Source organism: Callorhinus ursinus, unplaced genomic scaffold, assembly GCF_003265705.2.
Source record: "Callorhinus ursinus isolate GAN/ISIS: 27379988/994484 unplaced genomic scaffold, GSC_fseal_2.0 scaffold25, whole genome shotgun sequence".
Classification (NCBI taxonomy): Eukaryota; Metazoa; Chordata; class Mammalia; order Carnivora; family Otariidae; genus Callorhinus; species Callorhinus ursinus.
The window spans coordinates 29,439,019-29,454,732 of record NW_027397087.1 but is presented as its reverse complement, the minus strand read 5'-3'; the positions used below and the strand labels follow the sequence as shown (position 1 = coordinate 29,454,732).

The 15,714-nt window shown below is 40.4% G+C and overlaps 2 protein-coding genes across 15 annotated transcripts in view; one reads left to right on the top strand and one right to left on the bottom strand.

The window, feature by feature from the left end:
* TRIP4 (thyroid hormone receptor interactor 4) overlaps positions 1 to 1,439 on the bottom strand; it is an 89,441-nt gene extending 88,002 nt beyond the window's left edge. For both annotated transcript variants that reach the window (XM_073877173.1, XM_073877174.1), the window contains exon 1: positions 958 to 1,439. In XM_073877173.1, the coding sequence (XP_073733274.1) occupies positions 958 to 1,424 (467 nt within the window). In that variant the 5' untranslated portion in view covers positions 1,425 to 1,439. The remainder of the gene's footprint in view (positions 1 to 957) is intronic.
* A 5-nt stretch (positions 1,440 to 1,444) lies between these two features.
* The window catches only part of CSNK1G1 (casein kinase 1 gamma 1), a 182,054-nt gene continuing 167,784 nt past the window's right edge, over positions 1,445 to 15,714 (top strand). For 9 of the 13 annotated variants that reach the window (XR_003210599.2, XM_025884416.2, XM_025884413.2 and 6 more), the window contains exon 1: positions 1,445 to 1,735. The gene's annotated coding sequence lies outside the window, so the exon portion shown is untranslated. Of the gene's footprint in view, positions 1,736 to 2,084; positions 2,170 to 10,506; positions 11,255 to 15,714 lie in introns of those variants that run through there. The other 4 variants (XM_025884411.2, XM_025884409.2, XM_073877181.1 and 1 more) reach the window with 3 other exon arrangements.

Here is a 15,714-nt window from a genome sequence, read left to right as displayed (position 1 = left end):
AATTACTACTGACATTTGAATCTCAAGTGATTTCCTACAGGTTTTGCTGAACTGTCTAGGGTGAATCAATTTAATGCTGTCTCATGTGTACAGGAAACCAACAGTCCTGCTCTTTCTTTTAAGTTACCAAAGCTCATTTCCTCTGTCCCAGATGAGGTGGAAAACAGTCCAATATTGGTGACTAAGAGGCTATCATGACCAATAAAATCAGAGTCAGCAATTACAAGTACATTCACTGCCATGGAATAGAGAACAGATTCAGCAGCTACTCAAGTTTTACTGCTTTTAAACATATTCAAAATAAGAACGTCCAGGGGCACCTGGGTGGCTCAGTCGTTAAGCGTCTGCCTTCGGCTCAGGTCATGATCTTAGGGTCCCGGGATTGAGCCCCCGCACGGGGGCTCTCTGCTCCGCGGGAAGCCTGCTTCTCCCTCTCCCACTCCCCCTGCCTGTGTTCCTGCTCTCTCTGTGTCTCTCTCTGTCAAATAAATAAATAAAATCTTAAAAAAAATAAGAAAGTCCAGCCAAGATTTTTACTAATTTTTTTCTGAATACCCAACTACATTTTTCTGAATGTTAAATGCCATAATGATAATGCATGGGTCATTTTTCTAAAGAGAGGATTAATTATATTGGGTTTTACCATAGCCAGTTTTCCCAATACTTTCAAAATTCAGATCACCCCGACAGAAGAGTAAATGAGGTCTCATAACATTTTTCTTGTCCACAGTGTAGGTATGAAAGTTTATTCTGAGTGGAGGATTAAACGTTGTCTTTCCCCACCTTGATTACCGGCTTCCTTTGGCCTTTTTTCACTTTTAAGGATCAAAATCACTTTACTCGATTTACAACCAATCCTTGTTTTTACCTTCCATTTAAGCTAGGTTATTTCTAGATCGTACACAAATGTGTAATCCTCACAAAAGATAAGATAGATGAAGACAAATCTTTTCTCACCATTCGGTTTCAGAGGCTGTCACAGGAGAACGAAGTGCATGAAAAAGCTTTCGTAACATTGAAGTTTTTTTTAAACGCAGTTGAAACATAACTGAAAATCCACAAGAGGGAGATGCTAAATCGCTAGAAAAAAACTCCCACGAGGGACCAGAGAGAGCTTTAGGAGGAGCCAATGGGTCCGCCTGGGACTCAGGGTGGGAGGGAGCAGGTGTACATAGCGGCTGGGGGCTGGAGTGGGGACTACAGTTGAAGGGAAAAGCAAGCTGGGCTCCATGTCTCTGGTCCCTTCTAAGACCACGGGGAAAAGGTAAGAGGGTGTTGCCAAAGAGGTAGCCGCTCCGACCTACCTCCTGGTAGTTGCAGAAGAAATGGGGGTGGTTGTCTTTGAAGGCACTTCCGCTTAGCAACCCCACGCGGTTGCTAGGGAGGGGCAGTAGTGGGGATAACCCGGAAGTGGTGGTGTCCATTTCTTACTGCCTGCTCTAAGTTTGTCCTATCGCGAGCGCCAGGGTGCTCTGCGCCGGGCCGAGGGTGGGGCCAGCGCTAGTGGTTCCGGCTCGGCTCTTAACAGCCCCTCGGCTCCTCGCTTTCCCCCTCCCCTCCCGCGCCTCCTCTCCCGCCGGCTCCTGGGAAAGAGAGAAGCCACCACTGCGGGTGGGTAGAGAAGAGCTCGGCGACTCCGGGAGGGGACCGCTCCCGCCCTATCTGAACCTCGGAGCATTGCTGGACCAGGTACTCACTCCGGCTTCGACGGGGTCCGGGAGGCTGGAACCTGAAGGTGTGTGTGTCTGTAGGGACTGGTGGGGGGCCCTTCTCCGGGTTGGGGAGGGGGCCGCGGAGATCCTGGGTGGGGCGCAGGCCGGCGTGTGTGCCTGTGGCGGGTTGCGGGGGTGGAATGGAGGGTTTGGGGGACACCGCTGGCAGAGAGTTTCGGGTGGCTAGCTCGAGGTTGCGGAGGAGGCGACCCCTCGGATGCAGAAGACTTCCGCCGGAGTGGACCGGGAGTTTGCCACCTGGAGGGATCGCTCTGAAAGGGGGAGCATCCTCCCGGGCCAGAAGGGGAGCATGGACCTTGTCTGAGTGATTGGGGCAATCCCTTTCTTCCCCTGCCTACCCTTCTGTGACAGAGCACGGCTTCCAGGGTTGTGGGGGTTGTGAGGCGGCTGGGCACCGCGGGGAGCCGCCCTTGGCGGAGCTAGGGCAGAAGAGTGGGTAAGGAGACCTCCCTCCACCCAACTTCCGTGTGCTTCCCCCACTTCTTCCTTTACTGCTCTCTCGCCCCAGAGTCCTACCGGAGCGGTACCTCCCAAGTGGGCAAGCATCACAGCGTAAAAAAGAGGGTGGAACTAGGTTCTTTGCCCTTAAATGATACTTCAGATGTTTGGAAAGTGCCAGAATAGCATATTCAACCAGGTCTCCCAGTTCAATGTTAAATCTGGTATAAATTGTCTTAGAAAAGTGCAACACGGAAAAGCACCAAACTACAGGGTAGTCGGGCATAACCATGTTTGGTAGATATGCATGTTTATAAAAAATAGACTGGGGGAACTATACCGATATAGAGGTCTAGGCGAGACATGTTGAGACAAGCCTCCTTTTCCAATCTCTTTCTTACCTGTCAGTAAGCTGTCCTAGTTTAAATGAAGCAGAAAGATCCTCTTCATTTATATTTTAATTAGCGACTGAAGTATGCGAACGTTCAGAGAGACAAGATCCTCAGCTTTTGAGCCTGTCTCTTAATCTTGTAAGGAGATAATTGTGGTCAAGTGGAAGTATTGGCTTTGAGGTAGGTAAATCGGGGATTGAACTCAGACTGTGCCACTGGCTAGTTGTTGACCTTGGGCAAGTCATGGGACGTACCGAGATTTAATTTCTTCATAAGTAAAATGAGTTAAAATGTTTACCAGTATTGTAAGGGTGTGTGTTTGAGTATTATATTTAAATAACAGTCCACTTCAGGGGGGCCTGGGTGGTTCAGTGGGTTAAGCCTCGGACTCTTGATCTCAGCTCAGGTCTTGATCTCAGGATCCTGAGTTCAAGCCCGGAGTTGGTCTCCATGCGCACGTGGAGCCTACTTAAAAAAAAAAAGAAAATAAATAGCAGTGCACTTTAAATGGAAGCACCTTCCTTTTTTTTTTTTAAGATTTTATTTATTTATTTGACAGAGAGAGACAGCGAGAGAGGAAACACAAGTAGGGGGAGAGGGAGAAGCAGGCTTCCCGCAGGGCAGGGAGCTCGATGTGGGGCTCCATCCCAAGACACTGGGATCATGACCTGAGCCAAAGGCAGATGCTTAACGACTGAGCCACCCAGGTGCCCGCCCTTTTTTTTTTTTTAAGTCAGTCTGCAATCCTTTTTCACAACCTCACCTTTTTTTTTTTTTTTAAGATTTTATCTATTTGTCAGAGCGCGTAAGTAGGGGGAACATCAGGCAGAGGGAGAAGCAGACTCCCGCTGAGCAAGGAGCCCCATGCGGGACCCATCCCAGGACCCGGGGATCATTACCTGAGCTGAAGGCAGACGTTTAACTGACTGAGCCACCCAGGCGTCCCTAAATGGAAGCACCTTCTAATTGAAAGATGGATTGTTATTATCTCAGACAGTCAAGATAGCCCAGGATGGGAAGGGAACTGGATAATATTGCAAAGACATATGTATACAACAGGACTTTCAGTGGCTTCTAGAAATTTATCAGAAGTAGCATGAAATTCAGTTATTAGTAACTTCTTTAAACTCTACAAAATAGAGAACAGTATGTGCATTTATTGAAGTGACCATTGTTTCAAAAGGTTTTTCTCGGATTTGTAATGTGTATAGTGTAGCATAAAAAAAAAAATTTAGGGGCTCCTGGGTGGCTCGGTCGTTAAGCGTCTGCCTTTGGCTCAGGTCATGATCCCGGGGTCATGGGATCGAGCCCCCGCATCGAGCCCCCTCATTGGGCTCCCTGCTCGGCGGGAGGCCTGCTTCTCCCTTTCCTACTTCCCCTGCTTGTGTTCCCTCTCTTAGTATGTCTTTCCCTGTCAAATAAGTAAATAAAATCTTAAATTTTTTTTTAAATAGTGATGTGTACAAATTTTCTTTTAAGTTTTTAATTCCAGTTAACAGTGTTATATTAGTTTCAGGTGTACAATATAGTAATTCATCACTTCCATACATATAACGTATATAAAGTTTAATTAACATCACATGTCTCTGAAGAGAATTAAAATTGGGGCATAAAATAGAAAGTAGTTGTAATTTTAAGATTAACATCAACATCAGTAGCATGACTTAATTAGACTTTAGCAATACTTACAGAATTCTTATGTATAATATTCTGTAAAATAAATGAAAACAGAATGAATTTCTGCTTTTAATCATTCATGATGAGAATATAGAACTAAATCTAAGAATAGTAAGTCTTTATATTCATTTTATAGATTTAAAATGATACAGTTATATGTAATCTCTTATGTCAGATTATCAACTAATACAGTTTGGTTTTTGATGTAACTGGTATGTAATTTTTAATTTTTTTTTAAAGATTTTATTTATTTATTTGATAGAGAGAGAGAGGGAACACAAGCAGGGGGAGTGGGAGAGGGAGAGGCAGGCTTCCCGCTGAGCGGGGAGCCTGATGCGGGACTCGATCCCAGGATCCTGGGATCATGCCCTGAGCTGAAGGCAGACGCTTAACGATCTGAGCTACCCAGGCACTCCCGCTTGTAGATTTTTTTGTAAGATTATTCAACTTTCTGAATGACTTTTCTGAGTGTATAAAGTCTTTTTTTCTTTTTCTTTTGGTATTAAGTCTTTAGTGTATATGTAAGCTTTTAGCTGTGTTTCATTGGATCTCCATTTTTAATCGTCTTTTGAACCTTAAAATTGAGGCTGTATTATCTTGCTTTGGTAAAGCCATCAGAAGCTCCCATTTCCCCCCCTATATTCTGATAGAACTTTAATTTATTACTAAATTAAATTTACTTTGGGATATGAGATAGGATACTAGCTGTTAGAGGAAAAATATCTACTTAAGTAGTAGTAGGCAACATTAGAGACCGTTAGGACACTTTTCTCATTGACCTTTTCCCCTCAAAGTATGTGACCATTCCGAGGATCTTTGCAGTTGTCAGTTTTGGAATTTGCTTGTCAGGAAATCTAAAAATGACTAAACATTTCTTTAATATTGCATCTCTTGGATGATTTCAAAAAGTTTTAGGAAAGATTGGGAAGTTTTATATACCATATGCTAGAAACATATAAGGAACAAAGTACAGTTAATTTTACTGATGCTACCAAATTGGTAGTGAAACAGTTACTGTGGAAATGTTTAAAAAATGCCAAGCAGTGCTTTACTCAAACCAAATGATTAGTCTTCCAGAGCTTGTTCCTTTTTTAAAAGTATATTATTTTCTGGAGATACTATTTGGTCTCTACTAAGGATAAATAATCACTTACAAAGAAAAAAAGGCTGATATCACAGACAGATTTTAATATCACCAATTGTAGAAATTGCTTTTCAATGGTTTTAGATAAATGGAAGTAGATTTTCATGAAAGAACTTTAGAATTTGTGGCATGATAGTTTTTCTCTTTTTAACATCTAAGTTATCTCTACTCATTTCTGCCTAATATAGAAACTTTGAGAAGCTAGGAGGGGAAAAAAATGAAATTACTTCAGAATTACCATTTTAAGTTTTGTGGATTACTTATTTGGAGAACTAAATTGGATTTTGATATTATTGGGATTGTGTTCAAGATGGACTCAGAAAAAAAATCAGATGCCATCTGTTTCAGATTCCTTATTCCCTCACCCCTTCATGTTTTATGGCTTTGAATTCATCAGATTATTTTTCAAAAATGAAAGTCCTCAGTAGATTTATATTATGTAATTTCAGCCATATCAGTGAACATATAATAAAAGAACTTGAATTTTTACACAAAAGGATCACAGATAACGGTTAAAACTAATTAAGTTATTTTTAAACTATCTGAACATTAGGTAGCTTCATACATCTTTGTCATCATTGACCATTTTTGTCAACACTTGTTGCTGGAAGTTGCTTAAAAATGGATTATGGAGATACAGAATAAATATTTTTTTCTCCTTCATGTTAACAACTAGAAGAGAAGCTTCTGCTGAGGATTTTTTTATTTAGTGATGAGTCCACTTAAATTTAATCTTTCAGTAGGGAGTTTTGCCTTACCATATGCCAGTTGCTATTACTTTCATCTAAATGGTACCATATAGTTCATAGGCCACATACTTGCCATTTTTCAGTTCAGATCTTAATAAATCCTAAGAATAGGCTTTTGGGTTTACTGAGCTGGAAAAGACTGTTACCTGTTCAGGTTACAGTAGTTGGCACCTGGCATGGACCAGAAACACCCAGGCATCTTTGAGAAACTATAAAGTAGTACTAGTGTGGTCTCTCAGAAATGGACTGAAGAGAGAGCAATCTGGATAGAAGAGAGCCATGCTTTGTCTGCAGCAGAAATGTTCTGGTGTTGTAGGAAGACTGATGGGCTGCCCCTATACTGCTCTAGTCTTTTCTTCACCAGAAGCTCCAAGTGGGCAGTGTAGTTATGGCAAGGGTTGGGGTGTCAGGGATGGGAATTGTTCTTCAATAATCACTCACCCATCACAATGGAGGCATAGACATACTGGGGAAAGGGATATTCTCTTGGATTTTGCCTTGGCCAGAGAAGCGAAATGAACAGGTAGCTATTGCCTTTGCCATCAAAGACGACTTGGTGCTTACCCTTGGTGCTGGGTAAGCCTGTCAAAATGCTACAGTTTCTTCATTAAAATGACATATAAATTTTCCAAGGAACAATATAGCATTGGACCCACACTGATTTCTGTAGCTTACATTTTCTTTTTTTTTTTTTTTTAAGATTTTATTTATTTGACTGAAAGAGGGAACACAAGCAGGGGGAGCGGGAGAGGGAGAAGCAGGCTTCCCGCTGAGCAGGGAGCCCGATGTGGGGCTCGATCCCAGGACCCCGGGATCATGACCTGAGCCGAAAGCAGACGCTTAACCATCTGAGCCACCCAGGCGCCCCGTAGCTTACATTTTCTAACCTAGAAAAGAGGTGTTGAGGACTTTTGGGCCTCTGAATGAAAGTACTATACGTTTATGTTTCTCTTGATAAGTTTATAAATACATTTTGTCTGCTGGTATTAATAAATAGTGTGAAAATGTTTTAAGTTTTTGGGGTGTGTGTGTGTGTGTGTGACGTGTCCATGGTAATCACCGGATCTCATTTTAGTTCTTAAGGCTAAATTGCTAACCATAGGTATGGTCAAGCAGCTTCTTAGCTGGATTGTTTTCTTTATTTCCTAGAGGTCACTCTCATGTAGGTGCTAGTGAGCAGGGATATGACCAATGCCAGGAAAAAGGCAAGGGGATTAAAGTTAATTTTTTTTTATTTAAATTGATTTGAATTTGATTTTATTTAAAGGTAGTTTCTTTCACTGTTCTTGAATTTCTGTAGCCTAAAGTAGCAGTATCTCCTATCTGTAGATACCCAGTTGTTTTTTAAATTAAGACTTTATTCTTTTAACAGTTTTATTTTATTTTATTTTTTTTATTATTATGTTATGTTAATGACCATACATTACACTGTTAGTTTTTGATGTAGTGTTCCATGATTCATTGTTTGCATATAACACCCAGTGCTCCGTGCAGAATGTGCCCTCTTTAATACCCATCACCAGGCTAACCCATCCCCAGGCTAACCCATCCCCCCACCCCCTCCCCTCTAGAACCCTCAGTTTGTTTTTCAGAGTCCATAGTCTCTCATGGTTCGTCTAACAGTTTTAAATTTACAGAATAATTGAGCAGTTAGAATTCCATATCTCCATATCCACAAAAACTACACCCCCATTTCCCCTATTACTAACATCTTGTGTTAGTGTGATACATTAGTTACAATTAATATACCAATATTGATACATTATTAACTGTAGTGCATGATTTTCATTAAGGTTTACTCTTTGTGTTGTATGTATTTAAGGTTTCTCCCTGTCTTTTTGTGGCTTGATAGCTCCTTTAGGTAAATGCCTAGGAGCATGATTGTTGGATTGTATGGTAAACGTTTAATTTTATAGGAAACTGCCAAACTGTCTTCCAAAGCGGTTATATCATTTTGCATTCCCATCAGCAATGAATGAGTATTCCTGTTGCTCTACATCCTTGCCAGAATTTGGTATGGTCAGTTTTTTGTACTTTAGCCATTCTAATAGGTGTTTTAATTTGCAGTTCCCTAATGACATAAAATATTGAGCACCTTTTCATATGCTTATTGGCCATCTATATATCTTCTTTGGAGAGGTGTCTGTTCACATCTTCCACCCATTTTATTAAATTGGGTTGTTTGCTTTCTTATTGTTGAGTTTTAAGTGTTCTTTGTATAATTTGTATATGTATTTTTATCAGATACGGTTTTTTGCAAATATTTTTACAGATGCAGGTTTTTGCAAATAATTTTTTCCCAATCTGTGGTTTGTCTCTTTATTCTCTCTTTTTTTTTTATTTATTTGACAGAGAGAGACATAGCGAGAGAGGGAACACAAGCAGAGGGAGTAGGAGAGGGAGAAGCAGGCTTCCCGCCGAACAGGGAGCCCAATGCGGGGCTTGATCCCAGGACCCTGGGACCATGACCTGAGCCGAAGGCAGATGCTCAACAACTGAGCCACCCAGGCACCCCCTGTCTCTTTATTCTCTCTCTCTTTTTTTTTAAGATTTTATTTATTTATTTGAGAGAGAGAATGAGATAGAGAGAGAGAGCATGAGACAGGGGAGGGTCAGAGGGAGAAGCAGACTCCCTGCTGAGCAGGGAGCCCGATGCGGGACTCGATCCTGGGACTTCAGGATCATGACCTGAGCCGAAAGCAGTCGCTCAACCAACTGAGCCACCCAGGCGCCCTGTCTCTATTCTCTTAACTGTCTTTCATAGTACGAAAGTTTTAAATTCTAATGAAGTCCACCTTACCAAGTTCTTCTTTCATTGAGTTTGCTTTTGGTATTGCATCTAAAAACTCATTGCCAAACTCAGGGTCGTAAAGATTTTGTCCCATGTGATCTTCAAGAATTTTTATAGTTTTATATTTTACATTGAGTTCTAAGATCCATTTTATTTATTTATTTTTAATGATACTTTTTTTTAAAGATTTTATTTATTTATTTGAGAGAGAGAGAGAGAAACAGCATGAGAGGGGAGAGGGTCAGAGGGAGAAGCAGGCTGCCCGCTGAGCCAGGAGCCCAACATGGGACTCGATCCCAGGACTCCGGGATCATGACCCAAGCTGAAGGCAGTCGCTTAACCAACCGAGCCACCCAGGTGCCCCTAAGATCCATTTTTTTTTTTAAAGATCCATTTCGAGCCAATTTTTGTGAAAGGTTTAAGGACTGTGTGTCTATTCATATATATATATATTTTTAAGATATTATTTATTTATTTGAGAGAGAATGAGAGATAGAGAGCACGAGAGGGAAGAGGGTCAGAGGGAGAAGCAGACTCCCTGCTGAGCAGGGAGCCCGATGTGGGACTTGATCCCGGGACTCCAGGATCATGACCAGAGCCGAAGGCAGTCACTTAACCAACTGAGCCACCCAGGCGCCCTCTATTCATATTTTTGTACAAGGATGTCCAATTGTTTTATAAAAGTGTTTTTTCTGTTCAAAAAATGTTAATGTGATTTTTTTAAAGACTTTTTTATTTATTTGTTTTATTTTATTTTTAAGTAATCTCTGTACCCAGCATGGGTCTCCAACTTACAACCCCGAGATCAAGAGTCGCATGCTCTCCTGACAGAGCCAGCCAGGTGCCCCCTAAAAAGACTTTATTTATTTATTTCTTTTTTAAGGATTTATTTATTTATTTGAGAGAGAGCACACACATGTGTGAGCCAGGCTAGGGGCAGAGGGAGAGAGAGAATCCTCAAGCTGACTCCCTGCTGAGCGCAGATGCCCACTTGGGGCTCCATCCCATGTCCCTGAGATCATGACCTGAGCCAAAACCAGGAGTCTGATGCTTAACTGACTGAGCCACCCAGGTGCCCCCAAAGACTTTATTTTTTAAGGGCAGTTTTAGATTCACAACAAAATTGAAAGGAAGAAAACAGATTTCCCATAAACCTTCTGCACTATACAGGCATAGCCTCCCCCATCATCTCCACCAGAGTGGTACATTTGTTACAGTTGGTGAACAGTTTGACACATTTGATGAACTCTATTGACACATAATCACCTGAAGTCCATAGTAGCTTTGGGTTCATTCTTTGTTTTGTACATTCTATGGGTTTGTAAAAGTGTATAATACACATCATTATAATATAGAGTATTTTCATTATCCTAGAAATTCTCTGTGCTCTGCCATTTAAACCTTTCCTCTCGCCCCAACTCCTGGGTGAGATAAATATATATATATTTAGAAATGAAAATGAATAAAATAATTCTTGGGGGTGGTTTTGAAAAGAGATTTTCCTAACATTCTCAGATGTAATTAGAAGCATTGTTCAGTCTGAATTTCCCTTTCAAAAAGATTATATTAGGTCATTAGGTGTTAATTGATAGGTGCTTAATTCTTTGAGATATGTAATTGGGCATTAAGTGTGAGCTAAATGTGGTACTGGCCATATGACAGTTGCATGTGGTAACAGGGCTTGAGGGAGATCTAAATTCAGAATTTTTGAACCATCACTAAAGTTAAAGTCCTTTGCCACTTGCCTTTTATTGTTGTGCAGGGTATAATGTAGATTTCTTGGCTGTCCTCTTCTGGTTTTTTCTTCTTCCTATTACACTTGTTGAAGACTATCCAGAAGCTTGAGCTGGCAAAGATTGACTAGAAGAGACATCATGGGTACTGCTGTATAGTTGCCTGATTATTTCCAATTTGGACTCAGAGGGAATATCTGTTCTAAACATAATAAAATGCTATCATGAGACATTATTTCTTTTTTTTTAAGATTTTATTTTTATTTATTTGACAGAGACAGAGCAAGAGAGGGAACACAAGCAGGGGGAGTGGGAGAGGGCGAAGCAGGCTTCCCGCGGAGCAGGGAGCCCGATGTGGGGCTTGATCCCAGGACCCTAGGATCATGACCCAAGCCAAAGGTAGACGCCCAACGACTGAGCCACCCAGGTGCCCTGAGACACGATTTCTTACATAGCCTAAGTAGAAACTGTTACCTAGAATTCACTTTCAGTTGGCTTTATTAACTGTCCTTTCCTGGACTTCTAGGACACCTTCCATTTTCCAGAACATCTTAACCTTAATTGGTTTTTGGCCTCCAAATATTCTGGTCATCTAAGGTATGATGCAAAAACTGTTTAATAACTCCATGTTTGGTGTGTTTTATTTGCTTTTTCACCTAGTTAATTAACAATAGACACAAGGAACGATCTGTTTGTGTGAAAGCACTTAGTTTTTCCAGAGATAGATGCTCTCCAAATCAATCAATGTGTAAGCTCACTTTGTCTTTAATGGGATCCATCTGGTTAATGCTTGTGTTTCTTGAGTTTCAGAGATTGTGGAATCATAAAGCTAAAAGAAAACGCAGAGATGGTCTAGGTAGACCCTTTTATTTTACAGCGAAATTACTGAAGTGTAGAGAGACTAAGTGATGCACTCAAGATGGAATAGCTAATGAGTGAGACTGGAACCCAGATCTCCTGACTCCCAGTCCAGTCCTGTTTCTCTTATAATACAAGAATTCATTTTAGCTTATGAAGAAATTATGATTTTGTAAGAAGTACATTTTCCAGAAAATTTAAGTGGACTATTAAACTACAGTATAGAATTCAAGTTTTTGGTTGAATTCCTAATTTCTGAAATGTCGAGTGAGTTAGTGTATATTTCTTTTTTTTTTAAAAGATTTTATTTATTTATTTGAGAGAGAGAGTGAGAGAGAGAGAGAGCACATGAGAGGGGGGAGGGTCAGAGGGAGAAGCAGCCTCCCCGCTGAGCAGGGAGCCCGATGTGGGACTCGATCCCGAGACTCCAGGATCATGACCTGAGCCGAAGGCAGTCGCTTAACCAACTGAGCCACCCAGGTGCCCTAGTGTATATTTCTTAAAGTGCCAGGTGTCACTAGGTCTTTAGTTAAGAGCAAATTTGTCATTTTTCACATTCTAGATAGAAATTGGCCAATTAAAAAATAATGAAGATATTATAGCCTATATTTAATAAGCACACATTCGGCTGCATTAAAATGAATCTTAATGTATTTTTTTTTTTGCACAGTGGAAATAACCTGTTAATATTTAATGTCACAAAGCAACAGTGGAATTCTGCTTTATGTGGTGGTATATTTATAAAACTAGAGTGGAGTGTTATGTAAAACTAAAAGTACGGATTAATTTAATATGCATCTGGTGAATTCAGGGCTTGAAGGATGCACATCTGTTGAGAAAACAAATCATAGAACTATTCAGAGCTTCAGCATCTTTAAATATGTGTGTTTTGATTCTCTTTAACTGTTTTGAAACAGTCTTTAATGGATTTAGACAAGGCTATTTGCTCTAAGGAAGCAACTGTGAAGCCATTTATGATGCTGTTAATCGTTTTATTATTCTCCACAGCATTTTGATACATTAGTATTTTTCTTTTCAATTTAGTTATTGGGGAAGGAAGGAGTTAAATGATCACCATAACAAAATAAGCTTGTTGCAGAACTGTATTTTTTTTAAAAAAAGAGGGACCATAGTTTCCTGGTTTGGATAAATTAGAAATACTTTAAAGTTCTGACTTCTAATTTGAATCCACAATCAATGAAGAAATAACCACAGAGTTCCTACTGTGTAGTCATCATACTAGTGCTTTAGGAAAATAGAAATTGAAGATAAGATTATTTACCAAGTTGGAGAAACAAGACTTAAAATTGTAGGTTGAGAGTAATACAATCCAATAAGTAAATGAATGCAAACTTGATGATATAATCTGGGAATTAGGAATTTGGAGGGGAGAACATTCAGTTCATAATCCTGATGGGAAGGAGATTGAAGGTAGAGTAGTGGATCTCAGCTCTGGCAGCTCTTTAGAATCACTTGGGGGAAGCTTTTCCCAGGATCAGTTGAATCAGAATATTGGGGGGGGTGCCTCCACAATTCGTGAAAAAGCTTTTCCAGGTGATTGTAATGTGCAGGCAGTGCTGGGAACCACAGACTTAGGTATAATTTGAGTAAGCAAGAAAGTGTTTTCAGGTCCCAAGCTAAGCAGTGAGGGAGAGTAGAAAAGACTAATCCAATCAAAGCTGTGTGCGCCAATTAGAGAGTAGGGAAAAATAAGCTTAAGGAGGCAGAATGACATCATATATGAGTAGTACTTCTCAAAGTGTGGTTCCTAAATCAGCAGCATTAGCATCACCTGGATATTTACTATAAATGCAAATTTTGAGGCCTGCTCTAGACTGAATTGGAAACTGTAGGGGTGGGGTCCACCAATCTGTTTAACAAACATTCCAGATGATTCTGATGTACGCTAAAGTTTGAGAAACAGCTGTTAATAGAGGATAATGAATGTCATGCAGAGGAAGTTAGATTTGATGTTGGCAATAAGTAGACCCATAAAGGTTTTTTAAGCTGGGGAGTAACAGCATGCATTTGTATGTCTGAAGGTAAATCTGATGGTGATGTGCAGAGTCCTTTGGACTACTAAAAGATAGGAATGAAAGAAGCCAGTTGAGGCACAGACATAATCTAATGGATATAATCAAGCACCCACGAGGGCCTGTTCTAGGGAATTATTAGTGAAAACACAGAATAGTAATAATAGTGATGGTAGTTTGAGTGTTTATGAAATGGGCAGTATGCTAAATGCTTTGGACACATCTCACTTTTTTCTCACAACAAGCCCCTGAGGTGTGGCCATTATGACAATTTTACAGATTGAGCAATGAGGCAAAGAAAGGAAGCTACTTCTGAAGTTCACATTGCTGATAAGTGGTAGACACAGGATGTCAAGTTCAAGTATCTCTACCTCTAAAGCCTCTTTTAAAGAAACAGCTAGTAATATCTGGAGACCAAGAAATAAAGAAGACTGACTCAGAAAAGTTTTAATCCTAGGTGACAGCAAGGGGAAGTCACTGTCAGAAGGGAAGTGGTGCTTACAGTGAGTAACAGGGCAAATCAGACCATTTGAAACTGTTTCGTCAAAGAGATTGTGAGAAATAACCAATGGAAATCTTTGTTTTAAAGATTTTATTTATTTATTTGACAGAGAGAGACACAGCGAGAGGGGGAACCCAAGCAGGGGGAGTGGGAGAGGGAGAAGCAGGCTTCCCGACGAGCAGGGAATCCGATGTGGGGCTCCATCCCAGGACCCCGGGATCATGACCTGAGCCGAAGGCAGGCGCTTAACGACTGAGCCACCTAGGCGCCCCCCAATGGAAATCTTTGTATTGTGCTATTGTGCTTTTTAGGTATAAAATTTAAAGTAACTTGTGATAGCTGAGTTTTCAGGTTTTGTTTGACCTTTTTGCTCATGGTGACTAAATCAGAAGAGCCACCTCATCCAGCTTTTAAAAATATCTTTTAGATTTTAGAGTAAATAAGTCCATGAATAAATTATGCTTGAGAAGCGTTGTGTAATACTTCTTTTCTCTCACTAAAGAAATATTGTGATTTAGAAAAATGTCAGGAGCATCTTTTGTTTTTTAAAGATTTTATTATTTATTTGAGAGAGTGAGAGAGCACAGGCAGGGGAGGGGCAGAGAGAAGGAGAAGCAAACTCCCCACTGAGCAGGGAGCCTGATGTAGGGCCTGATACCAGGACCCTGAGGTGATGACCTGAGCCAAAGGCAGCTGCTTAATGGACTGAGCCACCCAGGCGCCCCTGTTAGAAGCATCTTAATCTTAAAATGGTGTGGGCTTTTTTTTGTTTTTTAATTTAAATTCACGTTGGTTAACATATCGTGTAGTATTGGTTTCAGGAGTAGAATTTAGTGATTCATCACTTATGTGTAACCACCAGTGCTCATCCCAACAAGTGCCCTCTTTAATACCCCTCACCCATTTAGCCTATCCCCCACCCACCTGCTCTCCAGCAACCTTCAGTTTGTTCTTTTAACTATAGAGTCTCTTATGGTTTGCCTCCCTTTCTGTTTGTATCTTCTTTTTCCTTCCCTTCCCCTGTGTTCATTTGTTTCTTAAATTCCACATATGAGTGAAATCATGATATTTATTGTTCTCTGACTTATTTCGCTTAGCATAATACACTCTAGTTCCATCCACATTGTTGCAAATGGCAAGATTTCGTTCTTTTTGATGGCTGAGTAATATTCCATTCTATATGTATACCACATCTTTATCCATTCATCTGTCGATGGACATTTGGGCTCTCTCCATAATTGGCTATTGTTGATAGTGCTGTTATAAACTTTGGGAGTGCGTGTGCCCCTTCAAATTAGCACTTAATCTTAAAAAGGTTTAAGAAAAATTTCAGTGTTGGGGTCATTGGCTGGCTCAGTCAGAAGAGCATGGGACTCTTGATCTTGGGATCATGAGTTTGAGTCCCACATTGGGTGTAGAGATTACTAAAAAAAATAAACTAAAAAAAAAAATATTTCAGTGTTATTTTGTTTTAGTTGGGAGGCAGTCAGTAGTAAAATAACTTGACATGTTTGGGTAATTGTTTTCATAAGATGTTATCAGTTCCAGTACCCTCTTATTTTACTTATTGAGGTAAAATTCACATGACATAAAATTAAGTATTTTGAAGCATATAATTTGTGGCATTTGGTACATTCATGGCATTTTGCACGTATAACCTTTAT